Source organism: Argentina silus (assembly GCF_951799395.1).
Source record: "Argentina silus genome assembly, chromosome: 8".
Classification (NCBI taxonomy): Eukaryota; Metazoa; Chordata; class Actinopteri; order Argentiniformes; family Argentinidae; genus Argentina; species Argentina silus.
In genome coordinates, this window is record NC_139662.1 from 6,237,116 (window position 1) to 6,257,049 (window position 19,934).

The 19,934-nt window shown below is 40.8% G+C and overlaps 1 protein-coding gene across 1 annotated transcript; it reads right to left on the bottom strand.

Moving 5' to 3' along the window:
* On the bottom strand, positions 1-15,228 carry stk35 (serine/threonine kinase 35). Its single transcript, XM_083674632.1, has 3 exons — positions 14,544-15,228; positions 11,139-11,938; positions 1-4,556 (listed from the first exon to the last, which is right to left on the bottom strand). The coding sequence occupies exons 1-2, from the start codon at positions 15,064-15,066 to the stop codon at positions 11,196-11,198; spliced, it is 1,266 nt and encodes a 421-aa protein (XP_083530758.1). The 5' UTR covers positions 15,067-15,228; the 3' UTR covers positions 1-4,556; positions 11,139-11,195.
* Between the last annotated feature and the right edge of the window lie 4,706 nt (positions 15,229-19,934).

Below are 19,934 nucleotides of genomic sequence, written 5' to 3' on the forward strand. Positions count from 1 at the left end.
TTCTCATTTATTTCAAGAAAAACAGAAGTTGTCAAACATATTTACAGCAAAAAAAATTAAAGAAAATGCTTTGCTAAAACATCTGATGGCTCCAGTCAGCTTCATGAACAAAACAAAGTCCATATATTACATGACATCATAAAGACATGTAACTGTATACACTTGCAAATATGTGCTGGAAGAAAGAGTTGAGGATATAACATAATAGAAGAACACAAAATGGTGGTTCCTTGGGCAATGTTTACAGTGAGAGAGAAAGTTTGCATAGCGAGAGTGTTGGCTTTCAAGAGGAAACTGTAGAATCTTTAAGTGTACGAAAGGAGCTCCTCTTAAACCGTGATGAGCATTATAGCCTGTAAGCTACAGTCTGGCATCTTTATGACTCCAACAAAATGCTATGTTCTGTAAGGTATCAACAGTAGCCTAATTGGGTGAAAGAGTTTTAGTTCCCTTACAGTGTACATTTCAACATACAAACATGCCAGTCATGTATATGACATTAAAGGGAGTGCTCATGTAGTTAACACAGAAACAAGGTCAGAGGTTACATGGTGCCCAGTGGTACAAATAACAGAGGTTTCCAGGTAAGTGACAAACTGGTCCCTTAGGTAAACACAGGGTAAGGAATTCAAAGTTATTGTACAGGCTGTTAACTCAAGAGTAACATCAAAACAGAGGTATTTCAAAGGTGTGTGTGTTACTGTGGTAAATATCTGTATACGTCATTCAAAAAGGCAAAAAGCTAGGTGTTATCTGCAGTTAAGCTTAAGGTATTCAAAATGTCAAGCGGCATTCAAACTAGCTAGTGGTATAGCCAATGAAAGCCACACAGAAAAGTCAGTCAGAGGAGTTTAACCAGTGAGGTTGGTTGAGGTTGAAGAGATACAGTCTGAGGTAAAAACCATCATACAACATTTTTTGTAAAATGACTTGGAAAAAGTCATCTTGCTATTGAAACAGTCAGAATGAAGGAGGTACTGGGAGAATGAGGTAGGACCAGACTATCAAAACACAAATCAAGTGTTCATCAACGCATTGAGTAGCTGTAAACTAACACGAAAATAAAAACAAAAACTTGACAATGCTACACTGGACTAATAAATAGGGAATCGGTCTTCTCCCCCATGATGAGTCACACAGAGTTTGTCTCAACCAAATCCTGGTAACATGTCTATACAAGTCTTTAATCACCATCAAATATCATGCTCTCTTTCCCCTTCCTTGAACAATGCTAGTAGTTTAGACAGTGGACAATATGCCCAATACACTGTGGTTTTACTATAACAATGTCATTAGTTCTGTGGTTGATGTTGGTGTTTGCTGATTGGTTGACTGCATTCCAGGATAAGCTTTTTGTAATGACCCATGGCCATACTAACTGTCAACTTTTACCCAAACATGTCTTTTTGCAAAAAATAACTACAGGATCATTAGAAAAGCATCTTAAAGGTGGTAGTGTTTGAAATAAAATCAACATCATCCATCTCAAAGGGGTTTTGTAACTCCCAGATACCTGGGGTGTATCGGTCCATTAAACTGTGATTCCCACACATTTTTTGTTTACCATGGTAAATGACACAATTACAACTGGCTCAGTGGTGAGCAATGTGGCACATTGGTCTTCACTTTAGTTACTGTACATGATGTTGTATTCTGCAACTTTATCAATCACACAAGGGGAAACCAACAAGGATGCCTCAACATGTTATACAGAGCATAAACATGACATTCTGGCGTTTTGGGAACGCTTCAGTGAAGAGAAGAGAAGGACTTCAGCTCAAGTACTTGTTATGGCCTTAAGCAGAGCCATGTTTTGATGAAACTAGGGGCAACTTCAATTCCAAAATACAGACTTCCTACCTCAAAACAGATATGAATCACCATTAAATCACAAAGATCAAAATATATTTTTCACAACTGTACTTTTGATCCCATAGCATTAACCACAACATTATTTACATTATGTCAAATCTTGTGAATCCACCCCATGGTAACATAATATCAGAGTCTAATATGTAAATGAGAGAGAGAAATAATAATAGCAATTAAGAAGCACTCAAAGTTCCCCATATTTTCCCTAAATGGCACTGGAAGTCTAATTCATGCCTTAAACACATTGTATAATACAATTCAGATTTGGTGAGTGCCCTTTCATACACAAACCTCACATTGAAACTATTCAATTCTCACAGTAGCCAACAAATTACATTTCATAATTCATTCCTTTAAAAATGTGTCATCAATGTCATGACCAACAAAACAATACTGGTAAGTGACATACAGTGCCTTCGGAAAGTATTCAGACCCCTTCACTTTTTCCACATTTTGTTGTGCTATAGACTCAATTTAAAATGGATTAAATTAAAATAATGTGTCATCAATCCACACACAATACTCCAGAATGACAAAGCGAAAACATATTTTTTGAAATTTCAATACATTTATTAAAAATGAAATACAGAAATACTTTATGTACATAAGTATTCATACCGTTTGCTATGACACTCTTAAAATTAGCTAAAATGCAAAAATGTCAACAACAATTCACTCAATAAGTGTCCATCTAATGAGTCCATCTTAATGCAAGAATAATAGTTCATGTAATTTTGGAATTAATATCTTTGTTTTTATAGGGTCTCTGATTTCCATAGGAATCAATTACACACTGTGTGGATCAGGTTGTCATTACAAACTGAGCAAATGGAGAGGAACAAAACTGCTCAGGAATGCTACCCTGAGGCCTGAGGACTTAAAAATCTACAAAGTTGAATGGTGGAGAGGAAAAAGCACAGTTGATGGGACAACATAATCTCAGTCACTCTGCAAAATTGGTCTATAACCAAGTGGCCAAAAAGAATGCCTTAATGGAAAATAATCTCTCTCATATCCATAATTGTATTTGCAACAATGAATTCAAGTGATACAGCAAAGAAAGTGGCTGGAAATGTGTTTATTTCGTTTTACTACAAAGCATTAATTTAGTGCAAATCCAGCACATGCAATGCAGTTTCTGCACCATCTCTCGTGTGAAGAATAGTGGTAGCTGCATCAAGTTATGGGTATGTTTGTCACTGGCAGGGACTGGGGAGTTTGTCAGGATCAAGAGAAAATTATGAAATTTGCTGAGTTGGTAGTGACATCCTAATCCACACATTGTCTAATTGATTCCTATGCATACCAGAGACTATAAAAACAAAAGATATTAATTCCGAAATCACATGAACTATTATCCTTGCACTCATATGGACTCAATTCAACTTGTTGAGTGACTTGTTGAAGACATTTTTGCATTTTAGCCAATTTTAAGAGTGTCATAGCAAATGGTCTGAATACTTATATACATGAGGTATTTCTTTATTTAAATTTTAATAAATTCACAAACATTCCTAAAAGTGTGTTTTCACTTTGTCATTATGGGATATTGTCTGTGTATTGATGGCAAAAAACCCTAACCCTAAATTGAGTCTATAACACAACAAAATGTGGAAAAGTGAAGGGGTTTTCCTGAAGGCACTGTACATAATTATATATATTTAATGAAATGCTACATTTTGTTAAATGTTATGTAACAGTAAAATTGGTCTAAATAACATAACTGATTGTGTGACATTATTGTCCAAAATAACTGATACAATTTGGTTAGAGCAGTAGGTAATGCCTGCAAAACCATTTTGTAATCTCATATAGGGAAAGGGCACTGTTTGGCTTAAAACGCACAACATATGAACTGATATAGGCTTGCTAAGAAGGGGCTGATGATATAATGCATGTAAAAAGTTAATAAAACGTGGAATTATTTGGGAATCATCAAATTGGTTACAGCTCCATTTGATGGAGGTAAAATAAGGCACAACGGTGTAAATGGGGGGTGGGGAGGGTGTTGATGCCGTTTGTTTGGTAGTCCACATTGAGGGGGAAGGCTGTGTACCCTTCATATTCACATTATGCATTCACAGTATACAAGGACCTTCATCATCATCATCATCATCGATTGGTTAATCGATTATTATTGTTTAAAGGTATTCTCTTTTTCAAATCTGGTCTAGAGGGTACACAGTGCTACATGGTAGCCTCTCCTATATGACATACCATCCTTACATAATATGTGGCCCCATCCAGCACTGCAACACATGTCAATATAGGAGGAGAAGGAAGAATGGGTCCATTTTAGGGACTAATGGAAAGAAAAAAAAAGAAAAACCAGAGAAAAACCAGCTTATCATCAATTACTCATTGGGGAAATATACACTTTGCAAGTGAATACCATGTGACACTAGCATATCTGACTAACGGTGAATGTCTTGTCTTCAGCTTTTTGGTGACAACATCCAAATACAAAATGGTGGGGTTGGGGACCTGACTTCCCTTATGAATTGATTGCATAGCATTCCTGTTTGTGGAGTCCTGATTTTGCAAGCGCTGGTCGCATACTCTCCGGTGTATTCTCTTCACATTTGGGAGCGATTGTGGAGGTTTTTCACAGTTCAGAGATCCCTGGTGTCGCTTTTTTCATTTCTGTGCAGACTTGGGATTCCACATTCATTGAGTAAACACATCTGCATAGAGAGGGAGAGAGTGGAGAAGATGGTTGAATGTTGAAATATGAAATAGACCAGTTATCAGCAATTTCTTTGAGCAGTGTTATTTGTGTAAGTGCAATTTGTGCATGTGCAACTGAATATAGAGTTGTAGCATTACATAAGGCCATTGAGCCATGCATGCAAGGAAGAATTAAAAGTAAACATCACATGATACTTCTATGGATAAACCATCTAAAGTAAAACAAGAGCACTCAACCATCTTGAAACAGTACCCTGAGCCAAGCTAGGATTGAATGTACATGAACATGAATGAGCGTACCAAAGACATTGATTGGTTGATGGTGATTGATGTCACTGATTGTGTCATGGTATAAGCCTAACACCATTATATTATGGAACGATTTCTAATCACTGCAAACATAAACAAACAAACAAAAACATTACACCTCTGACCTCACTTTTACTTTTAATCTCAATGATGCACACTATTAATAGTCAAGTGCTTTTAAAACCAGGTCAGCCCACTAAAGTCAAGCAACGTTTTTTGTTGTTGTTGTTGCATAACCCCATAGCACGTGGTATGAGCACAAGTGGGCCAGTTGGAATTGTCATGCATACAGGAGAAATCTCTTGACATGTAAAACACAAAAAACTATTGCGTGTCAGGAAGACAGTCACTAGCAATGGAAATAGGGCTCCCCTAGTCATATCATCAAAAGCCATATTTTGCACCAGGAAAAAAAAAGCTCACTAAACTATTGTCTCTTTATGGTGTTCTATACTGGGATTGTGGAAACCCAACACCAATGTGCCCCTTATGCAACTGCAGCAACTGGGGTTCCTCGATCATTAGGGCCCCTTTCCTTCCTTTCACTCTGAAATGTGGCTGTAAACTATCCTACGGCTGACAGGCTAAATGGCAGCTATTATTGATTAGTCCTCCAGCCCAGGGTAGGATCGATGTCCTGGCTGCTGGTGGCTGACTTCCCTTCACCTCCAAATCCCTATCGTATGCAGGCATGTTGAGTGAGGCTACCATGATTCACGCACACTGTAACACAACCCTATTTCTGCTGCTGGCATGCCTCCCATACCAGACTACGCACACAAATGGAACACTGTATACACTGTACGTGGGACTTTGACGATTGGGAATACTGTATATAAACATTCTACCCTGCTTCTAGCACCACTCTTGCACAATTGTACCACTTCAGGTACCCATTAAAAAGCAGGGAGTTGGAGCACTTGAAGTGCTAATTTAAAACCAAGCATCAAACTTTAGTTGGGATGTTTTTTTTTTAAATTAAGCACAGAATAGATAGCCCATTGTTGTTGTGGTTGTTGTTGTAGTTGTTTGTCTGGGAAAAGGGGGTGAAGGACAGCTAGCCTCCATAACTCCTAACTCCTAAGTGCATAACTTCTCTAGAAGGGCTACCTTGTTAAAAAAAAAACAGTCGAGACTGGTATCATCGGGGAGGAGATGGGGGGGGGGGGCGGTTAGGAAAATAATATTTTCTTTAATGAGCAGAAGGTTTTGTGGTTGTTTCTAACTAAATCAATGTTGTAAATGTAGCTGTGCACCTCTCAAATCATAGCACTGAAAGCAAACTTTTTCAAACTGAAAGCAAACTCCATTGCACTGCCAAATAGCAGGCACAGATGCAACAGGTCTACTGCTAGATTTTACACCACGTTTACACCACGTTTACACCAGGATCCTTTTCAGCTCTCACCATCCTCTTAGTCAAATAACTGGAATAATTTCTCTCTGCACTTGAAAGGGGTGAAAAGCTCTGTCCACCCACCCCTGCTAGACGAGTTCTGTAATTACATGACAACAAGGCGTCATTGGGCACACAGAGAGAAGGAGGGAGGGGGGGAGAGAGAGAGAGAGAGAGAGAGAGAGAAAGAAAGAGAGAGACTAGAAGCACAGCAATTAAAACCAGCAGAGGAGTCTGGTCCTCACCCAAAACCGGTTATATCTAGCTCTGTACACCGCACCACTCAAAACCATTAGGGAGTTAGGGAACAAAAAGTGCAACAGAGAAAAACAACAAACATGCTGCCATGCCAAACGTTGCTTTCATTGGTGGAGTAACTCCCAATGCAGCCCTAAGGTAATCCACACATCTTGAAGTGATTTTAGATCCATAGCGTGGCTCAGGGATTGTGGGATAGTGGATCATTGGGATACTCATTGAAATCATAACGATGGGACTGCAGTATAATTGAAAATCTGAGCGTGGTGTATATGGTGGTGGAAGGAACCTCTCTAAAAGGCAAGCTCTCAACTCTGCTGTTCGCAACAGCAGCTGATCACCCCTCTGTCATAAATAATTTAGAGTTTAAAAGGCCCCATTTTAGTTTGCACTGTGAGGCATCGAACAATACTTAAAGAAACAGTAAAATACTTTAAGGGGTAGTTTCCCAGACACAGATTAAGCACAAGTGTTCCTGACAAGAAGGACGCACAAACTGAAACGCTGATATGTAGGACTAGCTCTGCCAATGCAGATCTCCAGCCCTGTATAAGGGAGCCCATGACAGAGTGGTGGCCAAACAGTGTCACAGCCCAACAGACACTGAAGCAGGTGACCCTGAGGGGGGAAGGTTATAACTGCAGATCCATTACAGTCAAGTAAACAAGCTACTAAAAAATACTATATTGTTCACTTTTGTAAGTCAGCATGAAAATTGGCACACTTGCATTATGTTTCGCAAACCATGATAATAGTGCCAATTTAGTCTGGCCTTTTTGGAGCCTCTAGCGCCACCTAGAGGTTAATGATAAACTTTAAATGGTTCTAGCTTAAAAATGATAAATGTTATCAAACAGCTGCATCCACGCAAATAAGGTAAGGTTAGCTTTAACATTTTAAAGTTGGTTTGGAGTGTCTAGCTTAAAAGACAAAATAACAGGTAGCATTTTAGAATTCACCATAAAAAACCAATGGGCCATTGAAACCCATGTTAAATAATACAACTTTAAAAATGCTTATAGCATCAAGTGCTTTCCAGCTACCGTATTTAAGTTAGGCTATCCTGAACATATTAAAGGTGCTTTGGTGTTTTGTTTTTTTTATCTTAAGTCTATATGGTTTAGGAGAATGCTTCTCTCAATGGGGGCAGGGGAGTGGAAAGGCTGAGACTCCCAATTATTACAGCACACAGTGGGGGGTTATAATGCTTTGTGTCCCAGAACCGGGCAATAAAGAACAATCCAAGAAGTGATATTTCAATGTAAACATTGGATGTATGCCAAAAATGAAATAATGAAAAAAGCAAAAAGGCAATTGTGTATGAGACTAGTAATCTCTGCCATTGTGGATCCAGTCTTTTGTTGTTCTAATTCCTAATTTATTGCTCAATGACATTCATGGAACTGTATAGAGACATTCACAAAGTATTTTTTTCCGTGCTAGACCTTGTTTTAGACAGGATCCTCTGAAAATCCTTTAAATACCTTCTCAGCTGAGGGGTAATGTTTTACAGCCCCCATACAGCTCATTTACAAACACCACTGTTACATAACTGAACCAAAAAAACCTGCCCTCCCCCAAAATCTTATAAAAAGTGGCCCCCTGCTGACAGAGTCCCTCTGTAATATTGTGTTTGTTTAGCTTTCGCTGACTACAACCACCCCCCGTTCCCCTCCCCGTTGCCAAACCGCCTCCCGAACCAGTTTTCTGATAACAAGCCTCTATACATACATACAGTGAAGCCACGCCTATAGAACACAGAGTACATACCGTACTGTAGGCATACATCCAAACCGCTGTCCAAACAACTGTGTTTCCACAGGGACCCATGGTAAAGAGAAAGAGCAAGTTTTAACATATGTTCTGTTAACCTAATGGCCTCTCTCTAAAGTGTGTACCAGAGTTGACAACAGACTCTTTCTGTATAGAACAAGATTGGGAGTTCACTGCTTGCGAATGTCCTTGTGTATGTTACCAATAACACAGAAAAAGACCTCATAGTCAATGTTCTGCACTCGTGGGGATAGTATGACGCATTCGTTAGACATGCCTTTCACATTAAATAATGTGTGCAAAATGAATAGTGTACTGATCCCTCAATTCATAAAAAAAAAATCTCACCACATTGTGAATAAAAATAAAATAAAAAAACTTGTTTAGGACAAAAGCATCATCTGATGGGCGGGGGGGATAAAAATGCAAGAGCTAAAGTGCATTGGCCTGGTTTATCAGGATGCAGAGAGGCAGGCAGCCAGGCTGGCAGAGGACAAAATGTTCTAAACGTGAGCTTCAGTAAGCCCTCGCAGCGAAGGAGCAGCAGCCGCATTGTCTGCCAGTTAGAGGGGGGGGAGGAAGAGAGAGAGAGAGAGAGAGAGAGAGAAGGGGGACAGACAGAGAGTGGGGGGGGGGTGGGGTGGGGGGTGGGGGGGTTGCGCGGCTCAACCCTGGGCATCGGATAGGCAGCTGACATCTGTGTGCTTGTTCTGCTGTCAAGGGGCGGGGTGGGGCAGTGACCCTAACCCTAAAGATGGCCGGCTCTGAGAGTGGACAACAACAGCGATGGAGGACCATGGTCACGTCGTAGTGGAGATGATGATGATCTCACTTTCAGCAGTTCAGTTGATAATCTGCTCCCCACTAATTTGAAAGTGCTGAAAGGATTTCAAAAATACCCAGTGTCCTCACTGTAACCCCCTCCCCCCTCCCACTTTCGGTGTTCACAAGCGCTAATCCACCGCTCTGACAGATGATGGATTCTCCTTTCGGATGGGGCAGGGGAGGGGGGGCGGTTGCATAACAGCTATCCCAGTATCCCGCTGAAGAGAATGAGGCCACTTTGCACTGGTTGACGCAACAGTGCCTTCACAGGCACTTACAGCTCACTGGACAGCTGGGGCCCATCAGGCATGTCCAGGGGGGGAGGGGGTTTGGTGGTGGTGGGGGGGGGGATGCCAGTCCATAGAATGGGGGTTGGTTAGAGTGCTTTCCACACCAGTCACAAACATGGCCCAAACTGATGCTATGTTCAAGTTCAGAACAACAGATCGAATGGTTTTGAGGTCAGTCCTAAATCTCTATGAGGGATTAGGATTGGGACACTGCAGTGTCACAATGGAATGCCAATTATTTCCTTCACAAAGGTTTGGAGCTTTTACAAGGATATGCCCCCTTTCGCAGAGCTGTGTGCTTGAAATCGCAATGGTATCTGTTAGTCTGAATCAACTCAGCCTAGGCTTTTGTAAGAATAGAGCCTGTGGCTCAGTCAGATAGCGATAGCATCAGTTAGTTCAGTGTAGCATTTCCCCCCAGGCAATGAGTGTGCCTATACAGTCACTGGGAGTTGCCCACTTAGAGATAGGGTGTCTATCCCTCCTTCTGAACAACAAGCTCCTGAGAGTGTCCTGAGAGTGACATGACATGACAAGGCTCTGTCCAAGTGGCTACTAAGCTAAATTAGTATTAATCAGCCCTGTCACAAATCAACAGAATCAACAGAACAGGATTAAGCAGACCAGGTACAGGCTGCAGGGCATTGAGGTCAGGCCAACAACTTGTGGTATTGGCAGAGAGAAAAGGGGTGGAGTAGTGTGATCCGAGTGTACCTGACAGGTAAGCACAGGGCGTGTCCCACAGAACTCAGCCCCACAGAACAGAGTTTCTTTACAGTTTGTTTACACACACACACACACACACACACACACACACACACACACACACACACACACACACACACACACACACACACAGGTTTTGCTTGTGAAAGGTGACAAGCCCAGCTGATCTGTTCATCTACAGCACACAAAGTGCTAAAGGCCCCTCAGGGGATGATCTGTGGAGTAAGAACGCAGATATGTGGGCTAGAGGGAGGGAAGCTTTCGGAGTGGCACTGGCAACCACACAGGGTACACTTTGGCCCTCAGGGCAAGAAGCATGGTTTTGATTAAAGCTAAAGAGAGAAAAAGAAAGAGTGGATTTTTAGGGGACTGAATAAGCAGAAAATCTAAGTCGTAATCTAAGTCAAAACACAGTGTTAAGGATCTCTGGCGTTCACAACATGCTTATATCCAGACTGACAGACAAGGAATTATCTCCCAGTCTCAGTCCCTCTGCATTTCAGTCCTGTCCGGAGTTTGGTTGTGCGCGCCAAAGCCTCTACTGACAAGAACGGTTTGCCTCAGATTAAAGCCAATATGACAAGGAGAATAGCTTTCACTGTTGAAAGTAGGTCTAGCTATTAATGAACAGCTGCAAATCCCTTTTAACCCAGATGATTCTCTTTGAATATTATACACTTTTTACCTGTTAATATCAGGTAGGCTATGATTTTAGTGAGTAGTGTATCCTATTGTGTATATTTACCCTACTGCCTTACTGCTACTACATATGTCCAATAAACTTGACTTGACTTGATCTTTGACATGGGATATTGTTGAACGGTATCTAGCAGCAACCAGGCTTCTGAGCTGAGGAAAATCTATAATAAATGCTGATTTAATTAGCTTTACTTTGAGTTTGTGCTACATCGTTGCACTGAGATAACAAAAATATTTTTTCCGATAACAGTTTGAGTGAGTAAGCAGGTGAGCATGTTAGTGTGTAAGGGGAGATTACATACCTGGTAAACAATTCCATCTCAGACTGGCCTAGAGTTGTAAAAGGGAAGGGGAAGGGGTCATGCAGGACAAGTGACTTGGTCCACCCGCACCTCCAGCTGGAAGGCGTCGGGCCGGTCCTGTGGGTTGACCGCCAGCATGTCCTGCAGCAGCTTCTTCACCCCATCCGACATGGAGCTGCGTGTCTTTTGCGGGATGTGGAGCACCATCTTAGGGTTCTCCAGCAGTGCCTCACCCACCGGCACGATCTCTGTGCCCTGCCGAACATAGGTGCCCAGCAACTCGCGCTTGGACTCGGCGTCAATGAAGGTGATCCTCTCAATCATGGCCCAGATGATGATGCCCAGGGCGAAGATGTCCGCCTTGGCCGTGTAATGGCCCTCCCACACCTCTGGTGCCATGTAGAAGTCCGAGCCGCAGGCCGATGACAGCCAGAACTTGTTTACATTGACAACGTTCTTGTTGCCGCCACCCCCACCCACTGCACAGCACTCCTCGCCATCTTTGCCGCCAGCACCGCTCAGACCCGCACACACTTTGCTGAGGCCAAAGTCGGCCACCTTGAGCACAGGCGAGCCAGACTTCTGTGAGATGAGAATGTTGTCAGGCTTGAGGTCGCGGTGGACAATGTTGTTCTTGTGCAGGAAAGCCACGGCGCTGGTCAGTTGGCGCATGAAGCTTTTGTTGGTACGTGGGTCAGGCCGCCGGGACAGGATGTACTGGTTGAGGTCCCCGCCCTCGCAGAACTCCATGACGAACCACAGGTAGCAGGGCTCCTCTGGGCAGCCCAGGATCCGCTCACCTGGGGAGGGAGACACCACAGCATTAAAGGGTTGGCAAAACCAGAAATGGGCTGAGGCCCATAATGGGCCTATTCATTGTGGCTCAGTGACATTGCAGTGGTCTCAGCCACCCACTCACTACAGCACTGCCTTTGGGTGATTCTTGGACCAGAGACAGAAAGGTGACAGAAAGGTGAAAATCAGCGAGTCCACTCAAGTACACCCCTGGCCAGTAACAACATGTTTGTGTACCAACTGAGTGTCAGGTAGGACATTCCATTTTAGAAAGCTCATTTCAGGACTAAAAACAAGGTTCATAAATGAAATATTTACAACAAGGAATCTCATTCCCTGATTGCTAGCAAATAAACATAGTCATAACAACCATTAGGAAGCTTTTATAAAGCTTCAATGTTGGGTTATATTAAAAGTTATATTGCACCTTTAAAACAACATGTGCAAGCAACAGTGGAGGGGATTCAATCAAACCAAAACAACCACTGTTGTCTTGCTAATTTAGTCCAGATTTTAACATGATGACAGAGCACTCAAGAAACACATGGCACAGCACTGTTTTCAATAGTCATAGGCCATACTTACACACTTGCTCATTACCAGCTAACCATATAGTATCTAGCCATAACCTTAAGATTTTTTTTTTTTTTTTTTAAAACATCCCTCCCTTTTCACTTAATGTGGAATGATAGCTCACCATTCGTTTCATGCCTATTTAAATACATCAAGATAGGGCTGCAAACACTGGCTGATGTGGCGATCTTGGCTGGGGTACATCTGGGACTGTGTCCAAAGAGCACAGTGCAACACAAACACAGGTAATCTGTCTGTGTGCCACAATGGCAGCTTGGTCTTAGTCAGCAGATTTTAGGTGGGGAGGGTGAAGTGAACTAATGTGGGCTAAAAAAGAAATCCCCTCTAGACAGAGTGAAGGGCATGTCTCTTGAGGTCTGGAGTCTCTCTCTAGTCTAGACCACAACATAAGGAGTTGACCCTGTGCTTTAACAATGTCAGAGATGATCCCGAGCATATAAACAGGATCAACAGTGACAAGGAAGTTTTGATAGGGGCAATTGCACTGTCTAAGTAAGCATGACAGGCATGTCAGCCACTTGTTTGGAAAGGGCTTAGATTATATGTTTTCAAAAGCTTTTCAGAATCAAGATATGTTTAGGCCTACTTTGCAGATTCATGTTTCTAGTTCCTGAACTGCACTAAAAGTTGCAGCTTGAAAAAATCATTGAACCAGAAAAGGGGTGAATGTCTACACAAAAAGTCTACATGCACATTGCAAGGAGGTTATGTCAAGTTCCAAACTGAGAAGATGGGATCTCCACAATGCAGAGCAATACAACAACTTTATGAGAATTAAAGAAAACTAAAAGAACATGACATTATCATTATAAACAAGTGCCAACATGTGTTACCTGGGAACACATTGGTCTAATAAACATTAAATTCAACAATCATAATTAGTCTATGAGTTCCCCTAGGCCATTGTGCTTTCTGAGCTGTGCAGAAATTGGGTTAACCTGAACAATATCTTTTGGTGATAAAATAGATACATTATATAAAACATATTTTCAAACTGATCATTAGATTGCATAGAGAAGTTGTGTTTGCTTTTTCAAACAATTGCCAGAAAGATGTCATGTCGAGATGAATATTTCATTTGTTGACAAGCCTGTATCTCTAATGGTGACACTTACATAACAAACTATAAAAAGAAGGCCAGCAAAAGCATTACTTGGGCTCAATGCTTTGAACAACAAGCTTGGAGATTCAAATGCATATCAGCTTATAGCATATAGTATCAATCAATGTAATCAATGTATCAAAACAAAACAAGGAAAACCACTGCCATTTAGTAAATGAGCAATATTATGCATAATTCGTAATTTGGCTCAATTGGATTGATTACAAAAACAATGAATTGTGTGCAATATACATTGTAATAATAGAATATCTATCATGATATATCTATTATGCCCAATTGTATCGTATGAAAATGTGCACCCTACAAGGAATGGGTTAACTGATGGCCAACTAGTACACTGTGTTCTCTCGCGAGCTGGAAATAGCCCACTCTGTGCCTATGAAGCAAGAATGCAGTTCATCTATAGGGCAGACATTATAAATTGCATAACATTGTTCCTGAAAAGAATAGTAGAAGAGTAGTAACACAGAGCAACCTGTAAAATTGATTAGAACGATCAATAACTCAATAATTATTTATACTGATTGTTTAAAAAGCTGCTCATCGGTGTTTGTCTTTAATAACAGTAACAACATGTAGAGCGAATGGTATATATATATATATATATATATAAACAAAAACATACGAGTAAAAAGTAGTTGCATTTTCCTTATATTTAAGATTGACTCAATTCCTTCTCGCAAACAATGGCACACTGAGCTAGCAGCTAGCTTGCTAAGGGGACCATTGTTTTGAATAGACTGTCTTGCGATTGATCACAAATCCTCTCGTCTGGTGCTACGTTGTATCAAGTCGATTTGCTTCCTATGGTTGACAATTCACACTGCGAATGTGATACAAAGTAATCATTTTAGACTGGGGTATTAATCAGGGTATACATTGCAACAAGCTACCTTTCAGTGAAGTCTCCACCAACCGCAGGTACTGTTTGGACCTTTTATTGCCATGACTCATTTTTTGGGCCATGCCATTCCTCTGTAGCACACATTCCTCGAGCTGTACCACATTCTCGTGCTTCTTCTCCAGGCTTGCCAAGGCCCAGAATTCGGCAAGAGCAAGTTCGACATTTTCAGGTGCGTCGCACTGGAGTTTTTTCACCGCTACTCTTGCCCCAGTCCTTCGAGCAATTGCCTCATATACTACACCATAGCTGCCCCTTCCGACCTCCCGCAACAAACTGTAGCGCGGTGCCATAACCAGAGCATGCTCCAGGTCTTCGTTCTTTAAAAAGTTAATAGAGAAATAGTCCTCCTCCATGGGGACATCGATGTCCTCGTTGTTGTTGTTCCCTACCGTTAGTGACCTCAGGACTTTTCCCACCTCCCTTTTCATTTTCACGTTCGCGTTTAGCGCTTCAAACCTTCTGCAGGCCCGCACACTTCTTGCTTTTCGCCGCCTCCCGTTGCAAATATCCATGACTTCTTCTTAGTTGTAAATAAGTATTTAGGAGAAAGATGTGTATCTTTCATTACTTAACTTCAAGCTACTGACGTTTGAATCTCTGACGTTTAATTGTTATGGGTTAAACATCAGTCACTTAGCTAATTTCAAATGGGCTACTGTAAAATATTTCACACCCCTCTCCTGTACAGCTCTTTAAAATAATTTGGATTCGTAAACAAACGTACCAGCCTCCAAAGTACAAAAAGAGGCTGGAGGGAGTGGCTTGCCCCGACTGATCCATCTGTACGAACACGCAGGTAGAGGGATAGCGAAGATATTAGAGTTATTTGATTTTACTAATATTTTTTAACGTAAGCAGTAATTATACATACTAACTACATTGCGTAATAAGACTTACATAATACACAGATTGCAATAAATCACACAATCGAGGACAATATGTTATCTTCTGTGATGTAACATACATTAAAGTTAGTGCGGCCCCATTGATATTCAAATGAGGGGGAGACAACCATGGTCACGAGTGTGGAGCATGGTTAGAACACGTTACATTGTTTTTATTTGGGAATGTACGCCCTCATACCATTGATCTTGGCATCATAATGCATCTTAACATGTTTTCTCACAGGTAATTTATGTGCAATGCACTAATATCGTGTGTATTATATTATTATTATTATTATTATTATTATTATTATTATACAACATGATTTATCCATTTCAGCATGTACATGTGCGGTCAGGGGACAGGTGCAGCATGCTATGGGCTCCCAGGGGCTTGGGGCCATTGCTTCACCTATGCATTAAATGAATGATGTTTATAAATTGTTTATAACATTTCTAGATTTTTTTTTAGATAGATTGAGGTACTCAGGGATATTACGTCATAGTAAAAACGAGCAGGGCGGCGCTGCAATTGAGCGTCTCCGGTAGAATTCAAATATCTTTGGCTCTCACCCAGGCAGTTTTCGGAGGAGTGGAACCTAACGGAGGGATATGGAAAGAAAGAAAGTTAAACTGAAGGGCGGAGAAACGAGTGAACGCTCTCGTTACACTATTTTCACGGGCGTGACGTCATATCGCAGAGTCTACCTTAAGAAAAATGAAAAAAAAACTGGATTCACCATACTATATGTTATTATGCTTATAATAGCCGAAATAATTGACAATATTATAGCCTTATTATTATCATCTTTATTTGTATGTCATTATAGTTGGTATGGTTGTTGTCGTTGTTGAAGTACTATTATGTAACTATAAGCCTACCAGCAATGGTAGTAAACAACAGCAAAATCTGTAAAATTGTCATTGAAAGTTTCTCATCACGTTTAAGTTGATAAAAGAAAAGGTATGCCAATAAACAACCTGATCAGACTGACAAAAGAATGCAGTCAGTCTGCCTCTTTGAGACCTCCTGGCATCCAATACTGTGCATACCTCACACACATAAACAAAGAGCTTACAGGGCAATTTGCCTGGCAGCTGGGGTATTGTCTTAGCTTATTGGTCAGTGAGGGGTTTCTGCAGCTGCAATCAAAAGGGGTATTCAGTGGGGCTTAGGAGAGTCCACTGTAGTCAGCAGTAATATAATTGGACAATCAGGATGTGTACACAATAGACTTAGCACGGAGCAAATAGTTATATTATAACCTCTCATGTAGACCGTTATAACCACAACATAATGGTTGCGTTTGTATACCTGTTTAAAATAACCTCAAAATGATCAATACAAAAGTTCAAGTTACAAGTATTACAGGGATATGAACTGACATGCTAACTTTATTCCAGGTGTTATTCTCATTCTCTGATTCTGTAAACTGTATTAATGAAAGAAAAATGAAACAACAAGGGATCAGGGTGACAAGGATTCTTGTCGCATGGGATATGCAGATATGCAGAACATTTACATTGAATGTATCCAATAGTCTTTAAATAATAATAATAATAATAATAATTTATTACATTTATAAAGCGCTTTTCATTGAACAAGAATAATCTGAGAATGCCATCCTATATACCCATTCTCAGTGACTTTATGTGACTGGACAAGTGAAAGGAATAGGTTGGTATAACACAACATTAGTATTACCTATCCACTCCTGTTACGAATGTTTTGGTTGTGTCTTGCGTTCTGTTGTGTTTCCGTCCCTCTACCAATCTCCATCCTTATCAGGCATTCTGCACCTCATTCCTCATCACCTCCATAGCCAATCAGAGGACGGCCCTGACGTATTTAAACCCTGCACTTCTTTCCCTCACGAGATCCTTTTGTCTGTGTGTTCAGAGCGTGTGTGTAAATTCATTGTGACAATTCTCTGTTCAGGCCTCATTCCTTCATAATTCATCCCTTGTATTTTTTCTTCCGGTTACAGGAGAGAAGTGGTATAGGTGAGAGCCACCCATGGGTATACATTTATGCACGTAGGTTACTCTTGTCTATATACACTAGTTAGTTGGGGGCAGGTGCCATCTGTTGTGTTTTCGGTAGACTGTGTCTAGCGGCATTCTTAGGTATAGGTTTGTCTTAGTTTAGGGACTACCTTATTTTTGGTTCGTTCTTTGGGCACAATTCCCCCCCCTTCTCTCCTTAGTCTTGGTACAATAAATCCTCATTACCCTGTTCACCTTGTCTCCTTGTCATTGTTTTTCACTGTTCTCACTCCATTGTACCTGTCTGCATGTGTCCTATGTTTACGTGCCTCACCCATCCCCTAGACCTGGGCCGGGATTCGTAACAACTCCTTATAGAGAGGAAAGGAGTGGAAAATGTATAAGCGCTTTGGGATGCATGTTGTCAGTCACACCGATTCATGTTGTCACACCCACCACACAGATGCTGTCAGACCCTACCAGATGACCCTAACACTACTAGATTCAACACAGACACAAACACACACACACGTGTCAGGGAACTCTGACCCATTCCATACAGTGTCGAACCGGAGGTTGTCATTCTTGTAGTCACCCACCTTTGTGATTGAATTATTGACAGTTATCATCATTTCATTACGCAGTGTTATGATGCATGCAGTATTCTACAATTTAAGCAGATCTACATCTTGTATTCTACCTTGATGATTTCCTACAGCAATTGATTTACTCCACATCAGGTTAAGATGGTTCTCTATTCTCATTATGATGTATTTACACCTTGCAGTGACAACAGCAGCCAGCTGAGCCTACCAGTAGAAGGAACTAAAAGTACAAGTGATTGTGTCTCCATCGCCTCAGGACTGGTCTAGGAAACCACCGGATGTATGACCTTACTGGCTGGAGGTGGTGGTATGACCAAGGTCGGTGTTAGAGTGTAGTACATGGCCTCCAGAAGGAGACTATTGTGGAGGCGGATACTTTGTGCTGTTTCTCATTCCCAGCACAGCCACTGTAGCTATAGCTCCTTGAACCTCTTCCTTTGCTTTGTGTCCAGATCACTCTGACGATGAAGCAGCGTTTCAATGGACTGGGGCTTTTATTTCGCCTGTTCTAGGCTCCTGGCAAAATAGCTTTCTCAAGTTTCAGGGACACTCAGTAGCTTCTGACTCATGATAATTCTCTGTACTCTCTTTCTCTCTCTCTCTCTCTCTACCCATGATGTCGTTTGTGTTTCCATGACAACCTGAAGGACACCATACTTATAAAGGTAGTGAATGGGAGTACCATGACAGCAGCCTTATAATCGTTGTTTTGTGAGTTCATTATAATGTGGTATGATGTGCTGAGGTATTACACACATACAACACTTTTTTTAAATAGTCTAGGCCATCCTATTATACCAGATAAAGTGAGAAAGTAAAAAATAGGAATATATTAAAAATAAAACTGTGTTTGTTTAGTTTCACTGTATTATCCTATGGTGCACTTAGTGGCTCGTTTGTTGGATGTGTGAACCCGAATATAAAAAAGAAAACTCAAATAAATAATAAAGATAACATGTATCTTATAGAATATAAGATAAATTATATAAATTATATTTCATAATCTCAATTAAATTTGTACATTTAAGTTTTTCCCAGAGCATTCATTAGAGAATGACTGTGTGTTTTTTCTGTCATGGTGAACTATTATGCATCAGAGGTCTGAAGTTATGTGTGATGTCAGCATTCAAGTATTCTAACACCTGGAAATATGTCTGTGTTGACGTTCATGACCAATAAATACCATTTAACCATTGGCTTTTGGGTCTTTCAAGTACTGAATGCCATTGTCCTGAACTTTGCAGAGGCTCTGTCAACAACTAGTGCCCCCTACTGTTCCTTTGAGAGAACTTAATGAACAGTTTCTACTGTACATTGACAGGAGTGGCTATGAAGGTTTGACTATCCAATTCATCAGCACGGACAAGACTTGTTAAGTGTTATCTCTTGTTAAGAGTTGTCTCAGAATCCCCAAAGTGACAGTTTGTGCATGCAGAGTAGGTCCTGAATCAGCAAATATGATCAAATGTTCAGTGACTTCATCAGACTTACAGTGTAAAATGTATGTGTTACATGACATGGTTATGGCATGGATAAATGTACTTTATTCCAGAGCAGAGGCACTGTAATGTAAATATCGGTAACATGTGGTCGAACAGTATCGTACTGTAGGTCATTCATCACATGAATCTGAAATGAAAAACGTATCTATAAATTTGAAGAAGTGAACTATTTCATAAATCGAGTTGTTTCATCATCCTTTCTTTGTGTTTTTAACCCTTAAATAAAGGACTATGAAATAGCCACTGTTCTGTATGTGATTTACTTGCTCTGGGTCTGCAGTTCTTAGGTAAAAGTATTATGGTATTTATCTCAAAACAATTAATTTGACCATGGTCATATTCTAAGGATACAGTATGAATTCTTATCTTTCAAAGGGTTTAAGTGAAGCAAGTCCTACTGCAA